The 22942-nt window shown below is 40.5% G+C and overlaps 1 protein-coding gene across 1 annotated transcript in view; it reads right to left on the bottom strand.

The window, feature by feature from the left end:
• LOC135504583 (cAMP-dependent protein kinase type II-alpha regulatory subunit-like) overlaps nt 1-21005 on the bottom strand; it is a 42925-nt gene extending 21920 nt beyond the window's left edge. Inside the window, exon 1 of the mRNA XM_064923295.1 lies at nt 19568-21005. Within this exon, the coding sequence (XP_064779367.1) occupies nt 19568-19814 (247 nt within the window). The 5' untranslated portion in view covers nt 19815-21005. The remainder of the gene's footprint in view (nt 1-19567) is intronic.
• Between the last annotated feature and the right edge of the window lie 1937 nt (nt 21006-22942).

The following is a 22942-nucleotide window of genomic DNA, read 5'->3' as shown; positions in this document are numbered from 1 at the left end:
CAGGATCTCAGTACAATAAAAAAACACAAAAAAAAGGAGCTAATGTTTACGCTCACTCAGCTAAGAAACACCTGCTCTTTCCATGACAAACTGACCAGGTGAATTCAGGGGAAAGCTATGATCCCTTATTGATGTCACTTGTTAAATCCACTTCAAAATCAGTGTCGATGAAGGGGAGGAGTGGAGAGTCATTGTACCATCTAAACTGCTGTGAAATACCTTTTCCATAATCAAAAATATTGTATTTTCAGCTGTTTGAAGTTGGTGTACCAAACCAAAAGTAAAAGCTGCAAAACTGAAACTTATGAACGGGAAGCATAGAAATAACGCACATAGAACAGATCTACCTCTTCATAGACTGGCTTTCATTGAGAATGATAGATCTATAACTACATTTGGTCGGGTCGCCCAAAAAGTTACATATTGCAGCTTTAAAGAAGGATTTTTAAGCCTTAAAATGTGGATTGTGTAGGTTTGCCATTCAGAGGGTGAACGGGCAAGACGAAAGATTGAAGTGCCTTTGACAAAGCCCTAGGTGGGTATGGGATATAGTGCTTCATAAGCTGTTCATTCGATTGTGGGGTTTGAATAGTGTGAGAAGACAACATATTTGGTGAGAATCACAACATAGGGTACAAAACAAATTATAGCTCTTAAAGGGGCAGTAGCCTACAATGGGTGTATAATTTTCAATTACAGGATTACTTAATCTGCAGTTATTTTTCTGCTGTTTATTCAGTTACCAATAATAAATATATACACATTTGTTTTCTTCTTAGGGAGTGGATCAACTTTAATATTGCAGCTTCCATCAATAGAATTGTCTGCATCATTTAGAATCCACCATATATTTTTGGGGTAAGCACACACACAAAATATATTTTCCTTTATTATTCCCTGCAAACCCTACCACCCCTCCCCTAATTGGAGTAAACTAATAAACAAAACTTAAGACTTCCACTTCCAGCTTAAACATGCTATATACATTCTACAGGCACAATCTATTTGATAATAGTTATATTAGGTGTGTTTTTAATCCTGGCCTTCTCTTTATTTCTCATGTCCATCCAGTTCTGAACCTACATACATTTTACAGATTATTTTTTGTTTGTTATTGTTATCTTGTTGTCATTAGTCCCACCCTTCGGCTTCATGCAACCCCTACCGTCTATCTCTTAACCCCATCCATTTTGGATTTCTATTTGCCATATATTATTCAACTGTGCTGTGATGCTTCACAAAAGTTCTGAATCTTTCTATTCTTATAGTTACTACAGATTGTACATTTTTTATTGATCGATTGACTAGGACTTCTCAAATTACCCAGTATTGCTATCTGCAGAGTTAGCTTCAGGTTAAATGTTGCATTTCTTCAGCCTTTCCTGGACCTGTGACCAAAAACGAGCTACATATGGACAGTACCAAAATAAATGATCTAATGACTGCCTCCTCGCAGCAAAATCTGCAGAGCTGGGAAGGTTGACACACACACACACACACACGTTCAAAAGTTTGGGGTCACTTAGAAATGTCCTTGTATTTGAAAGAAAAGCACATATTTTTGTCCATTAAAATAACATAAAATTGATCAGAAATACAGTGTAGACATTGTTAATGTTGTAAAAGACTATTGTAGCTGGAAATGGCTGTTTTTTAATGGAATATCTACATAGCGTATAGAGGCCCATTATCAGCAACCATCACTACTGTGTTCCAATGGCACGTGGTGTTAGTTAATCTAGGTTTATCATTTTAAAAGGCTAATTGATCATTAGAAAACCCTTTTGCAGTTATGTTGGGACAGCTGAAAAAAACTGTTGTCCTGATTAAAGAAGCAATAAAACTTGCTTTCTCGCTGAATATCTAGAGCATCAGCATTTGTAGGTTCGATTACAGGCTCAAAATGGCCAGAAACAAAGTACTTTCTTCTGAAACTCATCAGTATATTCTTGTTCTGAGAAATTAAGGCTATTCCATGCAAGAAATTGCCAAGTAACTGAAGGTTTCGTACACCGCTGTGTACTAGTCCCTTCACAGAACAGAGCAAACTGTCTCTAACCAGAATAGAAAGAGGAGTGGGATGCCCCGGTGCACAACTGAACAAGAACATTAGTGTCAAGTTTGAGAAATAGATGCCTCACAAGTCCTCAACTGGCAGCGTCATTAACTAGTACCCTCAAAACACCAGTCTCGACGTCAACAGTGAAGAGGAAACTCCGGGATGCTGGCTTTCTAGGCAGAGTTCCTCTTTTCTTTCTATTGGCCAGTCTGAGATATGGCTTTTTCTTTGCGACTCTGCCTAGAAGGCGAGCATCCCGGAGTTGCCTCTTCACTGTTGACGTTGAGACTGGTGTTTTGCGGGTACTATTTAATGAAGCTGCCAGTTGAGGACTAAAGGTGTTTTGAATGCGGCATCGTTTTGCATGTCAATTCATAAAACATGTGCCATGGAATCAGGACATCGAAAATCTCTTCCCAACTATTTTGCAATCTATATGGCACACACCTGTCAATTATTTGGTCCTGAAATGAAACGGGTATATTTTTTATTCATCCATTTTGGTCTTTAATGCATGGCCGACAGACAAGTTCCTTAATTTTTTCCCCTTCCACTTGTCTCTTCCATTTTTGCGGTAATGCCGTAATTCGTTGTTTGTAATTTTGGGTAGAGCAGACATTTCCATTTATTTGTGTTAGCTGCACGTGTGACATAACTCCACCAGTCCTACTTATAATATACAGTAGGGCAAAAAAGTATTTAGTCAGCCACCAATTGTGCAAGTTCTCCCACTTAAAAATATGAGAGAGGCCTGTAATTTTCATCATAGGTACACTTCAACTATGACAGACAAAATGAGAAAGAAAAAAATATCCAGAAAATCACATTGTAGAATTTATTTGCAAATTATGGTGGAAAATAAGTATTTGGTCAATAACAAAAGTTTCTCAATACTTTGTTATATACCCTTTGTTGGCAATTCTTCTGTAAGTCTTCGCAAGGTTCACACACACTGTGCTGGTATTTTGGCCCATTCTTGCATGCAGATCACCTCTAAAGCAGTGATGTTTTGGGGCTGTTGCTGGGCAACACAGACTTTCAACTCCCTCCAAAGATTTTCTATGGGGTTGATATCTGGAGACTGGCTAGGCCACTCCAGGACCTTGAAATGCTTCTTACGAAGCCACTCCTTCGTTGCCCGGGCGGTGTGTTTGGGATCATTGTCATGCTGAAAGACCCAGCCACGTTTCATCGTCAATGCCCTTGCTGATGGAAGGAGGTTTTCACTCAAAATCTCACGATACATGGCCCACTTCATTCTTTACTTTACACGGATCAGTCGTCCTGGTCCCTTTGCAGAAAAACAGCCCCAAAGCATGATGTTTCCACCCCCATGCTTCACAGTAGGTATGGTGTTCTTTGGGTGCAACTCAGCATTCTTTGTCCTCCAAACACGACGAGTTGAGTTTTTACCAAAAAGTTATATTTTGGTTTCATCTGACATTCTCCCAATCTTCTTCTGGATCATCCAAATGCTCTCTAGCAAACTTCAGACGGGCCTGGACATGTACTGGCTTAAGCAGGGGGACACGTCTGGCACTGCAGGATTTGAGTCCCTGGCGGCGTAGTGTGTTACTGATGGTAGGCTTTGTTACTTTGGTCCCAGCTCTCTGCAGGTCATTCACTAGGTCCCCCCGTGTGGTTCTGGGATTTTTGCTCACCGTTCTTGTCATCATTTTGACCCCCACGGGGTGAGATCTTGCGTGGAGCCACAGATCGAGGGAGATTATCAGTGGTCTTGTATGTCTTCCATTTCCTAATAATTGCTCCCACAGTTGATTTCTTCAAAGCAAGCTGCTTACCTATTGCAGATTCAGTCTTCCCAGCCTGGTGCAGGTCTACAATTTTGTTTCTGGTGTCCTTTGGCAGCTCTTTGGTCTTGGCCATAGTGGAGTTTGGAGTGTGACTGTTTGAGGTTGTGGACAGGTGTCATTTATACTGATAACAAGCTCAAATGGGTGCCATTAATACAGGTAACGAGTGGAGGACAGAGGAGCCTCTTAAAGAAGAAGTTACAGGTCTGTGAGAGCCAGAAATCTTGCTTGTTTGTAGGTGACCAAATACTTATTTTCCACCATCATTTGCAAATAAATAAATTAAAATCCTACAATGTGATTTTCTGGATTTTTTCCCCCTCATTTTGTCTGTCATAGTTGAAGTGTACCTATGATGAAAATTACAGGCCTCTCTAAGTGGGAGAACTTGCCCAATTGGTGGCTGACTAAATACTTTTTTGCCCCACTGTAATTTACAAAGATTATACCTTTTCTAAACATTTTACCGAAATAGTTATTTTTTATCAATTAGTATATTGGAGTTTAACCACAATATTTGTTGTATTATTTGTTCTGTCTTTTCTGGATGATTAAACTAAAATTGCAACCAACTTTCTATGGCTTCTTTAAAAAATAACCATATTTTGGACATTATTTCATTTTCAAATAACCGAAAGTTAGCATTTGTAATCTGAAAAGGGAAAAAGGCCATTCTTGAACATGATGAGACATTCTTCCTAATTTGCTAGAGAACCAGTTTGGATTTAAGTATAACTTTTGTATGACTGATGCATTTTGTGAGAGGTCTAACGCTTTAATATTTAATCATTTCTGCCCTCCGAATTCATATGCATTTACATGTTAATAGTATCATCTGATTACAACGATGTCTCATATTTGAACTAAAACACAATCTATTAGCTTCACGTTCTGATGAAATGGCTTGTCCTGCACTTTGTAAAAAACCCACAGTGCATTGTGTGAATGCTGGAAAAAGGTTGAGGTTCCTTTCTAAAACAGATATGTAAATGTAAAGAGGACTTGAACAACAAAAACAGGTAAAGTGAACCGGCAAGGGGCATAAAGAGAACAGAGTTAATTAGCTTCTTTTTATCCCAGAGTTTTAAAGATGACTCGGCCTCTATTAAAATAACTGATCTATATGTGAAAACACCCTTAGTGAACTACTACTGAACCCCTGCGCTTATCTACTGTCTGATTAGGCAAGGTCGCTGCCTGTCCACTTTATTCCCACTCTAATTGGTTTAGAGAGGACAGGGCCGAGGTTGTGGCCTGGACAGTATTCACTCTGCTTTGACAAGACAAGGTCATTTCAGACAAAAACCTGGAAAATGTCAGACATCTTCCATGACTATTTTCATGTATTGTAGTCAGTGTTTGAGATGTAACTAAATTCTGTAGTAGCTTGGTGGTAGTTGAACTAAATTCAAATCTTGGTAGTGTTTTCAGTAGTTAATCACTTTTTCTGCAATGTAGCGGTGTAGCTAACTCATGGCACTCCACTAGTATTTTTGCCAAAAATAGTGAAATAGGCAAGAATTTCCTTTGAAACAGTTTGCATTTAATGGGCTAAATTACACATTCTGTTAACATCCGAGTCTAGAGTGATCGGTTCTTGCAATTTGTAGTCTATGAAATTTCAGATTTAGATATGAAAATGTATCATGACGTAGTGAACTACTTTTTCAAAGTAACTTCAGTAAACTATATTTTTCTTTATGGTAGCTTAACTTCAAGTGTTAGGTAATTGGTAAAATATATTTTCAGTAGCTTCCCCAACACTGATTATAGCCCATATTATGACTACTCTACTAAAATACCATACATATAAAATCGGTACTGTTTGTTAGAGCCAGGCGATTAGCTCCCTCAGCTCCAGCACCTTTCCAGTAGTGTAAAGTACTTAGTAGTACTTTAAAGTATTTTTACTTAAGTCGTTTTGAGGTATTTGACAACTTTTACTTTACTACATTCCTAAAGAAAATATTGTACTTTTCATTCCATACATTTACCCTGACAACCCAAAGTACTCGTTACATTTTGAATGCTTAGCAGGACAGGAAAATTGTGAAATTCACACACTTATCAAGAGAACACATGGTCATCCCTTCTGCCTATGGTCTGGCGGACTCACTAAACACAAATGCATTGTTTATAAATAATGTCTGAGTGTGGGTGTGTGCCCCTGTCTATCCATTAATTTTAAAAACAAGAGAATGGTGCCGATCTACTTTGCTTAATGTAAAGAATTTGAAATTATTGATACTTGAGTATATTTTAGCAATTACATTTACTTTTGATACTTAAGTATATTTAAAACCAAGTACTTTTAGACAATTAGTATTTCACTGGGTGACTGTCACTTGAGTAACTTTCTATTAAAAAGGTATCTGTACTCTTACTCAAGTATGACTCTTGGGTACTTTTTCCACCACTCCCCCACCCTGACAGCATCTGTCTCTGTCTTGTTAAGCCCACTCTCCCTAAACTAGTGTACACCCCCCCCCCCCCCCCCCAACTCCTCGAGTACCCCCCAACAGCACATTTGATGTAGTCCTTGAAAGTCACCTGGTTAATCCAGGGCTTGATGATCAGTTGGCAAGTTGAATCAGGTGATGTTGACTGGGGGGAGGGCAGGAGCTGAGGACAGGAGCTGGGAAACACTACACTAAACCACCTTGTATAATCAGATCAAGAAGCTATGCCGTCACACCCAGCGCGGGGAGAGTAAGATCTGCGTGTGTTAATCCTGACGGCTACTATATGCCTGAGTGAGAGGCGCAGGACAGTCTTGGCGGTGTGTTTTAAACTTGATTTCAATGTTAACGATATTACAGTGGACCGGTAGTATCAAGATAAAGTCAGGCAATCTGGGGCACAAAGCCACAGATTATTAACTACATCAAAGCATGCAACAAGTTAACACTTTTTGCAGTCTCATTGTTAGCTACGTCATAGGTTATTATGCATTCCATAACAATATGTACTGAACACTGAACAAAAATATAAATACTACCGAGTTATAGTTCATTGTCCTGGGTTTGTGGCTGTCGAGATCCCTGCTGTTTGTTGTCATCAGTCTTACCCGTGACCTGCCGTGTCTGGAACTGCGAGGAGTAACCTACGTTGCTAGCTACCATGACAAAGACCAAAGCCGGCGGGAGTACCGTTGAGGACAGTGGTGTCTATCACCCATGTAGGATTTAAATAAATAAGATACCTACAAGCAGTTGTTACAACAACAAGAAAATAGCTTCAAGTGTTTTGTCCAAATACTCATGGATTCCAAGAATGGACGACCTGACCAGAGAGGTCCAGGACCTGAAGAACAGCTTGAAGTTCTGCCAGGGTCAGCTCGATGAGTTAAAACAGGAGAACGGCAAGATGACAGCAATCTGTAAGTCATTGAGAGAGAGGACATCAGTTGTGTGTGTGAATCCATGACAACAATGACAGATCTGATTTATTTTGAGAGACAATCAAGGCGGAACATGATTTTGAACGGAATTGCAGAATCTCCACATGAGACCTGGATGGAGTTTGAGGACAAAGTGAAGGAAATGATCTCTGAGAAATTGATGATGGACCACAGGAAGATTGAGGTGGAGCGAGCCCACAGAACTGGAAAACCCACCCCCGGCCCAGGTGATAGACCCAGGCCGATAGTGATCAAGTTCCTGAGGTTCAAGGACAAGGTAGCTGTTCTTGAAAGAGCCAAGAACTTGAGAGGAACTCATATCTTCCTCAACGAGGACTATCCTGAAGCTGTGAGCCAGAAGAGGACAGAAATGATCCCAGCCATGAAAGCTGCCAGAGCCCCTGGGGACATTGCTTACATCCGCTATGACAGGCTCATTGTCCACCCTACCTCCCAGAAGCCTGGAAGGGATGAGAGAGCCAAGCCTATGGGTTTGTAGCTTAAACCCCGCAGCACGTACACACAGACCAATTGATTAATGGACTGCTGAATATATACATTTTTTCTTTTGCTTTGTTTGCTCGTTTCAGTATTAAGCACATCTCTGATAAGCTACTGAGGAAAGGGCTGAAAATAGCCCATATTAATATATGCAGCCTTAGAAATAAGGTTCATGAAATCAATAACTTGCTAACATCAGATAACATTCATATATATCAGCCATTTCTGAGACTCACTTACTGTAGATAATACATTTGATGATACAGCATTAGCAATACAGGGATATAACATCCATAGAAGAGACATAGATTCTTATGGGGAGGTGTTGCTGTACGTACACACACACACACACACACACACATTCAGAGCCATATCCCTGTAATGCTTAGAGAAGATCTTATGTCAAGTGTTATTGAAGTGTTGTACCAAGTAAACCTGCAACCATATCTAAAGCCTCTTCTTTTTGGGTGTTTCTACAGGCCACCAAGTGCTAACAGTCAGTATCTAAATAATATATGTGTGAAATACTTGAGTGTATGTGATGTAAACAGAGAGGTCTACTTTCTTGGGGACCTGAATATTGACTGGTTTTCATCAAGCTGTCCACTCAAGAGGAAGCTTCTTACTGTAACCAGTGACTAATCTGGTTCAGGTTATTAATCAATTTATTAGGGTGTTTACAAACACTTCAGGAACAAGATCATCCACATGTATCTTTCACATTTTTACTAACACTGTGGAACATTGTTCTAAAGCTGTATCAGTACCCATTGGATGCAACGATCACAATATAGTGGCTATATCCAGGAAAGCCAAAGTTCCAACAGCTGGGCCTAAAATAGTGTATGAGAGATCATACAAAATATTTTGCTATAACTTATGTGGATGATGTTAAAAATATTTGTTGGTCTGATGTGATTAATGAGGAGTATCCAGACGCTGCATTTGATGAATTTATTAAATTGATTCTTCCAATTATTTATAAACATGCACCTGTTAAGAAACTGACTGTTAGAACTGTTAAGGCTCCATGGATTGATGAGGTATTGAACAACTGTATGGTTGAAAGAGATGGGGCAAAAGGAGTGGCTAATGAGTCTGGCTGCATATCCGACTGGCTTACTTGCTGTAAATTGAGAAATTATGTGACTTAACTCAACAAAAAGAAGAAGAAACTGTATTATGAAGCCAAGATCACTGATATAAAGAATGATGGAAAAAAACTTGAGTACTTTAAATGAAATCATGGGCAGAAAGACAAATTCAACTCCATCTTTCATCAAATCAGACAGATCTTTCATCACAAAACCATTTGATGTTGCCAATTATTTGAATGATTATTTTATTGGCAAAGTGGGCAAACTTAGGCAGGAAATGCCAACGACAAACAGTGAGAAATTGTATTCATGCATAAAGGAAAAGAAAAGCATTGCAAGTTTGAATTTTCTAAATTTATTGTGGGAGAGGTGGAAAAATTGTTATCGATCAATAATGACAAACCTCCTGGCATTGACAACTTAGATGGAAAGCTACTGAGGATGGTAACTGACTCTATAGCCACTCCTATCGGTTATATTTTTATCTGAGCCTAGAGGAAAGTCTTTGTCCTCAGGCCTGGAGGGAAGCCAAAGTAATTCCGCTACCCAAGAGTGGCAAAGCAGTCTTTACTGGTTCTAACAGCAGACCGATCAGCTCGCTGCCAGGTATTAGCAAACTGTTGGGGAAAAATGTGTGTTTGACCAAATACAATGCTATTTCTCTGTAAACAAATTAACAACAGACTTTCAGCATGCTTATAAAGAAGGGCACTCAACACGTACTCCACTAACACAAATGAAGGATTGGTTGAAAGAAATTGATATTATTGACCATAACCCGTTGTTAACAAAAACTTGGGTTATGGCTTTTCAACCTCTGCCATATCGTGAATTCAGAGCCATCTAATAGAATTCTGAGGGTTTTCTTTAACGGAAGCATCTCTAATGTCAAAAATGTAAAGTGTTGTGTACCGCAGGGCAGCTCTCTAGGCCCTACTCTTTTCTATTTTTACTAATGACCTGCCACTGGCATTAAACAAAGCATGTGTGTCCATATATGCTGATGATTCAACCATATACACGTGTCAGCAACCACAGCTAATGCAGTCACTGAAACCCTCAACAAAGAGTTGCAGTGTGTTTTGGAATGGGTGGCTAGTAATAAACTGGTATTGAACATCTAAAACTAAGAGCAATGTATTTGGTACAAATCATTCCAGAAGTTCTAGACCTCAGCTGAATCTGGTACTGAATGGTGTGGCTGTTGAACAAGTTGAGGAGACTAACTTACTTGCCGTTACTTTCGAATGTAAACGGTCATGGTCAAAACATAGATTCAACGGTTGTAAAGATAGGGAAAGGTCTAGCAGTAATAAAGAGATGCTCTGCTTTTTTGACACCACACTCCAAAAAGCAAGTTCTACAGGCTCTAGTTTTGTCGAATCTTGATTATTGTCCAGTCATGTGGTCCAGTGCTGCAAGGAAAGACCAAGTTAAGCTGCTGCTGGCCCAGAACATAGCGGCATGTTTTGCTCTTAATTGCAATCAGAGGGCTGATATAAATACTATGCATGCCAGTCTCTCTTGGCTAAGAGTGGAGAAGAGACTGACTGCATCACTTATTTTTATAAGAAACACGGTGTTGAAAATCCCAAATTGTTTGCATAGTCAACTTACACACAGCTCTGACACAAGCTTATCCCACCAGACATGCCACCAGGGGTCTTTTCACAGTCCACAAATCCAGAACAAATTCAAAAAAGCGTACAGTATTATATAGAGCCATTATTGCATGGAACTACCTTCCATCTCATATTGCTCAAATAAAACAACAAACCTGGTCTAAAAAAAAAACGGATAAAGCAACACCTCGCAGCACAATGCCTCTCCCCTATATGACCTAGATAGTTTGTGTGTATGCATGCAGGCTACGTGTGCCTTTAAAAAAAATGTAGGTAGTTCTGTCTTTGAGCTGTTCTTGTCTATTGATGTTCAGTATTAGCTCATTCTGTAAAATGTTTCATGTTTTGTGTGGACACCAGGAATGGGGATCCTAATAAAATACCAAAAAATATAAGGAAATAAGTCCATTGAAATAAATTCATTAGGCCCTAATCTATGGATTTCATATTGCTGGGCAGGGGTGCAGCCATGGGTTGGCATAGGCCCACCCACTTGGCAGCCAGGCCCAGTCAATAAGGAGTTTTTCCCCACAAAAAGGGCTTTATTACAGACATAAATACTCCTCAGCACCACTCTACTACCCCCCCCCCCCCCCGAAGAAGCCAGATGTGCTGGCGTGGCTACACGTGGCCTGCAGTTGTGAGACCGGTTGGATGTACAGCCAAATTCTCTAAAATGACGACGTAGGGATCTATTAGTAGAGAAATTAACATTCAATTCTCTGGCAACATGCTGTTTAATCAGCTTCTTGATATGCCACATCGGTCAGGTGGATGGATTACCTTGGCAAATGAAACATTTTCAATAACAGGGATGTAAACAAATATGTGCAGAACATTTTAGAGAAAAAAAGCTTTTTGTGCGTATGGAACATTTCTAGGATTTAAAAAAAATGTCAGCTCATCAAACATGGGACACTTTACATGTTGCATTTATATTTTTGTTCAGTCTAATTAGAATGATGAAAGAGGATGGTTTCCATGTCATTCAGCGTAGAGCGGCCAAGCCGCATAAAACCCACGAACAAGTGACTGAACACGGTGACTGCTCGTGTTCAACGTGGGGACTTCACAGTGCACAACCCGGCACGGGAGCTGGGCCGTGCGAACTGCAAATAAAAGCGAGGATGGGCTTTCCCTCAGTTTCCTGCCACATGTGATGCACAGGGAATTAGGAAGTGCCAAAAGTTCAGATGCTTATCAAAACGTGGCTGAAAATACAGCAGTAAACTGCATGCAGATGTCTAGAAGTTTGCCTCCCCATTCACGCTCACATTTAGAGACGGGGAGCGATTTTAAAGACAGTTTAGAGTGGGTAATCGAGGGATGCTAACCATTAGATTATCCTACATGCACAATCGGGCCTGGTAATTAGGTCACCTGTTGGACATCCAATAGTGACCACATTTGCTCCTTTACTTCAGTGAATGGCACAAAATGATGCTCGAAAACGGTCATCTATTCTCATGTCATTGCATGCGTTTGATCCCGCTAACACCGTTTTCAATAAGGCATAGGGGCACTAACGCACACTAGGGCTAGGCATTACAGTAGGCCCAATCTCTGTCCATTCCACATGAGTAGAGTGACTGAAATTTGTTGCAAAAAGTAGCTACACAAGTCAGAGCGCTGTCTGCTGACAGAATGCCCGTTCGTGAATGCGGGAATTTGATTGTTAGACCAACGAGCAAAGATTTCTCATCTGAGTGGAGAAGTGCAACTGAAGCACAAAAGTCTGAAGTCAAGCAGAAGTTACAATAAGAAGCATTTTAGATCAGCATTTGCAAAACGCAGCAAGATATTTATTATGCTTCTCACCTCTCCCCCCCCATGTGAAAAACATAATTCTGGGTGAACACAACCCCTGTGATACAAAATCTGGTTACAGTAACCCATCTGCAAAGTGTCCTGACAATTGCCTGCAGTCTGTCATGTTTTCATTCAGGTGATTCTCCTCTATTCATGGGGCCTTGTAATGCACTCAGACAAGTTATGAAGTGCCTGTGTAAATCGTTCCTCTTCCTACAGGCTCTCTCTCTCTCTCTCTCTCTCTATACAGCCAGTCTACTCCTCACTGTCTTTTACAGCCCATCTATTCATCTGTCTCTCAGCATTTAAAAAATTGTTTTTAAAACATCAATATACCATTATTCATTCATTTCCCCTCCTCGCAATAACAAAACAAGGTCAGTGAAGAAAGAACAAAAAGTGCAAAAATGTTAGGAGGCTATTGGTTCAAACGAGCTCTTATGGCACTTCTACTTTGATGACAATAGGATTGAGGCAACAGTTTGTTTTCAAAACTATATTTTAATTCCTTTAAAAAAGGTGCTACAATTTCTCCACTATGTGGAAGCTAGGTGAATTGAATACAGGACTAGACTGCATTCAAAACAAAATCTCTCCCTCATCCAATTTCCCCATAACATGGAGACTCATGCTTGAGCCTTTTACTTTTTGTCCTCAGCTGTAAAGTGTTTTTTTGCTTGTTATTGAAAATATATTTAGACAGTACAATGACTCCCTACACTATTCAGTGCTTGTTTTCTCACAAACAGAAATTGGAACAGTGTAGAATTTTAGCAACCAGGAAATTACAGCGATTTCTACACTGGCCACTGAATAGTCAAAACAGCTTTCCCATTTTGACAACAGATACCGCTTTAGCGGGAGCAATAAATATGCGAATAAGACAGCCAATCACAACACTGGCGGGTATTCAACACGGTAAAACACTATCATTTAACTATTGCTGCAGATATATGGTCATTTTCTGAAATTACAACGCAAAAAATGTAAAGAAATCCTATTTGTAGCACCTTGAAGTAGCTTGAAGGGACAAACTGCAGTTCAAAGGGCAAGAGAAATGTAACCACTCAAATTCATACAGAACTATGGACGCAAGGACTGACCATCCATGAATTCAAAATGACAGTTTTAATCATGTTTTGAGGCTACCCGTGTTTAAGGCAAAGAAGCATATTCTGGGTAAGACAATTGAAGTCAGCGCAAGAGGCATTTATATTCTTTAAGAATCAATGGATATATACATAAGGAATTTAGTCAATAAATAGATGTAGCAAATCGCAAATTGCCCCTTTAAGTATGGCACTGAATATTACTACAGCTATGGTCGTTTACACAATAAACAAGTTACAAAACAGTGTCAAGTTTGATGATGGGAACTTCCATTATCATGGGGACCAAGGGTATGCCATAATATGCCAATAACATTTTAAGAAACTGTCCAAGCGTGTCAGTGGCTGAAAGTAGTGGTGTTATGCGTGAGCGATGGTTTCCACGCCAAGAGAGGAATTCTCAGCTTGAATGTCGGGCCCTCCACCTCAAGCTCAACAGGACTGAGCTGCTCTTCCTCCCGGGGAAGGCCTGCCCACTCAAATACCTCTCCATCAAATCGACAACTCTACGGTGCCCCCCTCCCTGAGTGCAAATAACTAAATAAGCTTTGTTGTACAATTAACGGACAATAAACTGCATTTCAAACAGTCAGGAACTATAATATAATGTAAAATTATACCTAGGCTAAATATAAGCCTTCCACAACCACATTTATAAAACACAGACTAGACAGCTTGCACATAATAGTATTGTGGCTAAAATGCAGCAAGCAGTACCACAATGCCGCACGCAGCAGAAACTGAGCATACATTTTCCCAGAATCATATTCATTGACACTGTTGGACCAAACCTCAAACGCAAATAGCGAGTTGAAAATGCTTGTTGTCAGAGAGGAAGAGGTGATCTTTCGCCTTTGCTGTTGTAAGTGGCAGGGGGAGGGGTCTTGGTGTCTGTGTTACGAGTGAGAAATTGCATAGTGCGCACAGAAAGAGCAAAGGAGACGAGACCAAAAATAAATAATTATCATAAAAAAATTTAAAAAAAACTTGATTCTTGCGATACAGGCATTTGGAACATTGCGCTAAAACACACAGTACCGGTCAAAAGTTTGGACACACCTACTCATTCAAGAGTTATTTATTTTGACTATTTTCTACATTGTAGAATAATAGCGAAGACATACAAACTATGAAATAACACATGGAATCATGTAGTAACCAAAAAAAGTGTTAAAATCAAAATATATTTTAGATTCTTCAAAGTAGCCACCCTTTGCCTTGATGACAGCTTTGCACTCTCGGCATTCTCTCAACCAGCTTCACTTGGAATGCTTTTCCAATCGTCTTGAAGGAGTTCCCACATGCTGAGCACTTGTTGGCTGCTTCTCCTTCACTCTGCGGTTCAACTCATCCCAAACCATCTCAATTGGGCTGAGGTCAGGTAATTGTGGAGGCCAGGTCATGTGATGCAGCATTCCATCACTCTCCTTCTTGGTCACATAGCCCTGACACAGCCTGGAGGTGTGTTGGGTCATTGTCCTGTTGAAAAACAAATCATAGTGCCACTAAGCGCAAACCAGATGGGATGGCGTATCGCTGCAGAATGCTGTGGTAGCTATGCTGGTTAAGTGTACCTTGAATTCTAAGATCTTCCTTTCACCTACTCTGCATCTCACAAAGACACGGTGGTTGGAACCAAAAATCTCACATTAGGACTCATCAGACCAAAGGAAAGAATTCCACTGGTCTAATGTCCATTGCTCGGGTTTCTTGGCCCAAGCAAGTCTCTTCTTATTATTGGTGTCCTTTACTAGTGGTTTCTTTGCAGCAATTCGACCATGAAGGCCTGATTCACAGACTTGAACTCCGTGAAGCATTTATTTGGGCTGCAATTTCTGAGGCTGGTAACTCTAATGAACTTATCCTCTGCAGCAGGGGTAACTCTGGGTCTTCCTTTCCTGTGGCGGTCCTCAGGAGGAAGTTTCATTATAGCGCTTGGCGGTTTTTGCGACTGCAATTTTCTGGATTGATTGACCTTCATGTCTTAAAGTAATGATGGACTGTCATTTCTCTTTGCTTATTTGAGCTGTTCTTGCCATAATATGGACAAATAAAGTACAAATAAAGAAACCCTTGAGTATGTGTCCAAACTATTGACTGGTAGTGTAAATAATTTAGAAAAATGGGATTGTATTTTTCTTCCCTTTTTCATTACAGGTAAAAATGGAAATCGACAACTCTCTGACTCAGTCTTCATCGGTTTCTTTCTTGAAAGCATTTTCCTATCCTGGAGTCAGACCTTGTGGAAATCTGTGGTAGAGAAGATAAATGTATGACAATTTAGCATAGACACTACATTCCATCTAGTGATCATCATGATTTTTATAGTTTAGGCATATAGTTAGCTAGTTGTGGTGTTACCCAGCTAACAATAATAGTCCTTGCTAACACTAATAAATAAGTTACCTGCATTGAAAATGAACTAATGAACTAAGTGTATTGACACAAGTAGCTAGCTAGCAAGCTAGTGTTAAGATGCTGAGTGTGTCTCACGTAATAACCTTGGGTAATGGATACCCCGAGAACAAGGTTAAGGGAAGATCAGACCATCGAGCCCAGTTAACGTTAGCTAGCTAGAGAGTAGCAACTATAGCATATTTCACCACCTTTAGCTAGCTAGCCTTGGTTAGAAAACTAGCTAGCTAAAAAAGAGAAAGTTGAACACCCCCTTTGCATGGAAAGTCTATTCTGTTTTAGGTAACACCATAGCTAGACTAATGGGCAAGCCTGTGTTGATGGGCAAGCCTGTGTCTCCCGTGTTGACGTTTTTTTGACCTACAACACTGTTCCTTTCGCTGCAATGTCTGGATTTTGTACACCGACTTTCTCGAACCCCATTCTTTGCACACTTGTTACATGTTAATGTCAACACATGGGCTTGTTTAAGGTGGTCGTTATTTTTGAGCGTGTTGTGCAGATCAATGTTCCCTCAAATTTTTGTTCAACACTGAGCAAATTTCAGGTCGGCTGAGCGCAAACTCGAATGTTGTGAAACTTTTGTGCAAATTCCTGCGTGCGTTTACAGTGAATTGAAGCTGTACCCACATTAAGTTACAGTTTCAGAAAGTGGTCAAGTAGGCTACTGTGGCTGCCAGAGTGGCCTGCCATAAAAAAACAATGGAGAAAATACATCCCATGACATTTTAATGTGGAAATAGACGTGTTATCATTCAGCCTACAGTAGCAGCCAATGTGTGCTTTTCAATGTAGGCCTACATTCCATGAGACTTTCGAAAGAAAAAAAAGTATGCAGAGCTTGACTGTAACCTGTTTATCCACTTGTCCGTCAGACAAGGAGGTGACGAAGGTTTGTTTTGTTTGATGCAAGAAACCACTTTACAAAAATAAAATTAATTATTATTCACATACCATTATTAGAGAGAATCAGACAAACGATGCTAACATGCGCCTATTGGCTACTAAGCTTATTCAAGCCCGTCTCAATACAAAACTGCTCCTTTAAGGGAAAAAAAGAAAATAACTCTTTACCCGACTCACTTTTCAAAGATGTATTGTGCCCTTGTAAGAAACAATCCCTCCCCCATTGTGCATGTTTACACAATAGAATCCTACTCCGATGTTCTGCCTAAAACAAAATCTCTTGTATAGTTTGTTTTGTTTCGGTATGTTGCATTGAAAGTGGCTAATATTGCGTTGACTTGATCACCATTCCCAATGTAAAGGGAAACGTTGATAGTGTTAACTAAGGCGGAAAACACTTAGAACCTTAGAAAATTTAGTTCAGATCAATCTTGTACTTCTCTGTGCGGGTTGACATTTATTCTGCACCAAGGAATCTCATCCAAACGTGAGACTGTTCCTCAACAGTGAAACCCTTGCAAGGTTACAGTGCATTCGGAAAGTATTCAGACCCCGTCCCGTTTAACAACATTTTATTAAGTTACAGCCTTATTTTAAAATGGATGAAATAAAATTCTTCATCAATCTACACATAATGACAAAGTGAAAACAGGTTTAGAAAGACAAAACAGAACTACCTTATTTACATAAGTATTCAGACCCTTTGCTATGAGACTCGAAATTGAGCTCAGGTCCATCCTGTTTCCATTGATCATGCTCGAGATGTTTCTACAACTTGATGGGAGTTCTGTGGTAAATTCTATTGATTGGACATGATTTGGAAAGCCACACACCGGTCTATATAAGGTCCCACAGTTGACAGTGCATGTCAGAGCAAAAACCAAGCAATGAGGTCGAAGGAATTGTCGGTAGAGCTCCGAGACAGGATTGTGTCAAGGCACAGATCTGGGGAAGGGAACCAAAAAAATATTCTCCAACATTGAAGATCCAAGAACACAGTGGCCTCCATCATTCTTAAATGGAAGAAGTTTGGAACCAACAAAACTCTTCCTTGGGCTGGCCGCCTGGCAAAACTGAGCAATCGGGGACGAAGGGCCTTGGTCAGGGAGGTGACCAAGAACCCGATGGTCAATGATAGAGCTCCTCTGTGGAGATGGGAGAACCTTCCAGAAGAACAACCATCCCTGCTGCACCCCACCAATCAGGCCTTTATGGTAGAGTGGCCAGACGGAAGCCAAACCTCAGTAAAAAAAAAGGCACATAACAGCCCACTTGGAGTTTGCCAATAGACACCTAAAGAATCTCAGACCATGAGAAACAAGACTCTCTGGTCTGACGAAAACAAGATGCAACTCTTTGGCCTGAATGCCAAGCTTCACGTGTGGAGGAAACCTGGCACCATCATGCTATGGGGATATTTTTCAGCAGCAGGGACTGGGAGACAAGTCAGTATTGAAGGAAAGATGAACGGAGAAAAGTACAGAGATCCTTGATGAAAACCTGCTCCAGAGCACCCAGGACTTCAGACTGGACCGAAGGTTCACCTTCCAAAGGAAGGACAACAACTCTAAGAACACAGCCAAAGCAACAAAGGAGTTGCTTCGGGACAAGTCTCTGAATGTCCTTGAGTGGCCCAGCCAGAGCCCGGACTTGAACCCAATATAACATCTCTGGAGACCTGAAAATAACTGTGCAGCAACACTCCTCATCCATGCATGTATAGAACTACTTGACTACAATAATCTCGGTTGACCAACAGCCTAACAATCGACCAGTCAACTAATTGGTGTCAGCCCTAAAACCATTATTCAACCAAGCTTTATAGGCATACAATTTGGCAAGCACGAATGACTCCCACATTCTCAACCATAACTTTTTTGAACGTGTCAATTTTAATTGATGGTTTATTAATTCACCCATTGTCAAATGCACAGTCAAATGATTCAACAATTTAAAGTATTTAAAAAAAATGTTATCGTTTCTGAACCCGTTTTGCCATCAAGACTCCAGAGCCCTTTATTGCAGAGATGTGTCAGCGAGGTGGTAGGTTATCAATTGGCTAACAATTATCACGTGGTTTGTGCAGGCAGAAATATTGTGAGTTGGGATGCTATAGGACACTTGAACACTTTGTAACAAGCATGGTAGCATAATTAGACTGCAATTACAGTGTAGTTATGAATTATTACAATTAATTACAATTCTTGTTACAGTGTAATTACTTATGTAATAAGGACCCCTTAAAATGAAGTGTTACCAAAAATGACAATTAAATCCATTTCAATCCCACTTTGAAACACAACAAAATGTGAAAAAGTTCAAGGGGGTGTAGATTACTATATGCACTATTATTATTATACTATTTACTTTGAATTAGTTATACTATTTCTATATTGATTACTGCGCTGTTGGGTAGAGCTTGCAATGTAAGCATTTCACTGTACTTGTGTATGTGACAATACAACAAACATGGCATCTTATGTCCAGCCAGGGCTGGCAGACATGAGCTGGCTGCATCTTTTTTTCTGTAAATATGTTTTTCATGGCATGGGTGTGGGGTGCATGCACCTATGTCATCATTGAAGACAATTAACCAACCAAATAAGATCCGCAGTGGGATCTAATAGTACATGTGCAGCCTATAGGATGTCACTGACAGTTGCAGTCATAAGACTAACTAGTTTTAACTAAGGTTCTCCAACTACAGTCCTGAAGTGCAGACTTTTAGTCCATCTGTACTCATCTCTATCACATCTGTTTCAAAAGACCAACTAAGCATGATCGTATTCAGTCTGGGCCATATGAGGTGGAAGGCCTTATCAGGCAGTAACTTACGCTCGAAATCAGACTCGTCGGACCCGTCTTCGTCTCCATTTGACTCGGTTTGCATCGGCTCCCCATCAAACATCACTCCTTTCCCGAGCTTGACAGCAGCACCCGCACCATCTTGGCTTCTGGTGTCCCGCAAGCGCGTGAAATATTGCACGGCGAATTCCACCAGGTCCGGTGGCCTCTGTCGAAGCACCTCCACCGTGTAGCCTTGCAGCAATTCCGTCAATCCCACCGGTATCTCGATACTCATGACTGTGTTTAGATGGCGCTACCTAACTACAAATATGTTCAGGTATACTGTGTTTTTCTTACAAAAATATAAATGTAGCTAGCTACGAATTCTATCAGTCCATGAGTAGCACGCTAGTTAGCTACTGCTACTGTGAGATAGCTGACACTGGTAATAGCGTCAGAGAAACTGGGTTAGCTTGCTGACATTGATGAGCAGTTCACCGGAGAGGTTGCTTAGTTTAGCCAGCTAACACAATGTCCAAGCAAATAGTGACACTTCTTTTTGTCGAAGGGAGGTCGGTCTTGTGTAAAGAATGAAATATGACCAGTGACGTTAGCGTTAGTTTATGATATCTGACTGAGCTGTCAAGTTGGGTTAGTTAGCTCGCTCGCAAGATGCTTTTATGACAGCTGACCCGTAAGCGTTAGCACAAATGATAACGACCGTTAGCTGGTTCCCTCGCTGGCCTCCCTGTTCTCTTTATTTCGCCTCCTCTTTTTCGCCCGTCTCCTTGCCAGGGTAGCGGCTCAACCCCTCCGGCTAATGGTATAACGGATCAATATCAACAGCACGGAATAATTGACCTAGCTAGATAGCTAACTAATTATATCCAATCTGAGTTAAACTAGCTAGCTGATTAGCGAACAGACGACGTAGCTACTTACTTATGTTACACCAGCTAGCAAACTATCCAGCTAATTTAGCATATAATTAATGATACTTTGGAGGGTGGGACTTGTGAATGTAAGTTAACTTTACCTAGCCAGGTTAGCTAACAGGTTTGTTCCGATTAAAGAAACTAACTAGAACATATAATTAAATAGCGGAGGGCTGACTTAGTATTATACGCATAAGTAACGGCGGTTTTAGCTAATAGATCACGTTACTTTAGTTAGCTACCGGTAACTAAACTAGCCAACAAGCTGGCTAGCTAGAAGCGTCTGATGTTACGATTGCAGTCAGTTCAGACAATCCGAAACCGGTGTATCCTAAGCTCCTGTAAACAAGGAGCGTCAGGGACAACCTAGACGTTACCTTGAATCCAAATTACCCAGTGTTTCAAAAAAAAATGTGTGGTATGTTGGTATCGTCACTTGTGATATTCGGTAAATCCGTTTCTGCCTACAGTTGAGGCTCTTCTTTTTTCTTTTTTTTTCTTGCTCCACCACACGAGCGTTATTGTCGGGGGCGTGGTCACTCTACAGGGATAAACGTAAGACACGGTTGATTGACCAATCCCCTCGAAGACTCATGACGCGCAAGGATTTATCGCGTTCATTTAAGGCCGAAGGGGCGTGCACAGAGGAGGACGATGAAGGAGGGGGCGAAAGACGCTGACCAGTGACGTCTGTCTGAATGGGCGCGTTCGATATTGCAGCCGGCTTTAAAGGCGAGTAAAGATTGACTAATCGACAAATCACCGTGCATCAGAAATAACTACTCAGTATTGTTTGTAGATCACGCAGTCCGTCAAAATTTACCCATGAAATATCATGGTTTTGATGCTCTCGAACACGGCCTTAGAGTGGCGCACCAAGCATATCAAAGGGAAGGGATTGGGAACACAATTGTGTTCAATGCATTTCAATAAGAATATACAGTGTATTTGTTTTTATTTCAAGATAACAGTATTTGTATTACCTGTAGTTGGCCCTGTCTGATTTATTGGGGTCCAACAGGTAGGCCCTGTTTATTTAGGCCCCATATATTTTGACCATATTTGGCCTATATGGGCCAAATCAAACAGACCCTAGTTGTGGCCTTTCTTACAACTGTGTTAAGAATCTCCCCACATAATCACCAGAGCCAATTCATGCATGGCTTTCCCACATGTATGCAAAATGTTGTATGGCAAATATAATGCAGCCTATTCCTTGTCTCCCTTACCTCAGAGGCATAGGTAAAGCCGTTGCCATGATCACATTGGAACTGGTTGACTTCAAATCCTCAGATTAACCGACCACTTGTAGGAGAGTCTTGCCTTGAGTCTCCCTCTGGTGGATAAAGTAGTACAATAGCCAAAGAGTATATAGTTATGCTACAACAACAGTGTTGTTCTGAACAATAGTTCCCAGGCCCTGTAAAATGAGCTACATAATACTAGTGGTTAATCTCTATGGTTATACAGTGATTAATTCCCTGGGGAGGTTAATCTTTTGGCACAGGCTCTGTTTTTTTTTACTGGGTAAAAATGATGCAGCACTGAGAATGATTGACAGTGACAGATGGGGATCCAGATGTTTTGGGCCTCTCCAATTGGCTCACAGCGCTCCTTGTTATTTATTTATTTTTTCGAAACAAGGCTTTAGTGTTTTTCGTTACGGTAATGTGGGTCCCAGCAGTCTGTGTATATAGTGTGACAGTCAGGCCTGGCTATTCATGACTGTTTGTTTGTTGATTGCAAGAGAACCAAACAGTTGAATAAGGTGGACACAGCCAGACTTACTAATGCTGTGTTCATCATCACAGACATCCATTCTGCATTTACCATTATATTGTGCTCCCAATATGGCATCAGTGGTGTCAAACCCCATATCATGAAATGACTGGACAATTTACAAAATTGCTTTATGGAACACTACAATTCTGTACTTTGATATGGCGTGTTACAATATGATATTTTTTTACATGTATAATAAGTATTTGTTTAATGTTTTAAATGTTTATCTATGTGAGTTGTTTACAGAAGTCCAGAGAGGACATATGAAGAAAAACAAAAGCACTTGTGTCGAGATCACAACTTATTTATTTCATGATCCCAACATAAAAAAAGTTGTTTTTTTGAGATCATGCTTTCATTTGTGTTTGGAGCTCATTATCAGTTCATAAGTTAGAATGTTAGCAAGCTAATTGTCCGTTACCTTGATCTAAGAGCTCTTGGGGAATCTAAGCCCTTGTAGGGCATTTAAGCCCTGAACATGCCTGACAGGCAACACTGTCTCCCAGGCTGTATGCCACCCCCAAGACCACAGCCAATCGCATGCAAGCAACACCGCAGCTACAGTGCCTTCAGAAAGTATTCATACCCCACCCATCGACACACAATACCCCATAATGACAAAGTGTAAACATGTTTTTAGAAATGTTTGCAAATTGATTGAAAATGAAATACAGAAATGTCATTTACATAACAAAGGGGTTGAATA

The sequence above is a fragment of the Oncorhynchus masou genome, chromosome 18, assembly GCF_036934945.1.
Source record: "Oncorhynchus masou masou isolate Uvic2021 chromosome 18, UVic_Omas_1.1, whole genome shotgun sequence".
Taxonomy (NCBI): Eukaryota; Metazoa; Chordata; class Actinopteri; order Salmoniformes; family Salmonidae; genus Oncorhynchus; species Oncorhynchus masou.
This window is presented reverse-complemented; position numbering and strand designations above follow the sequence as displayed.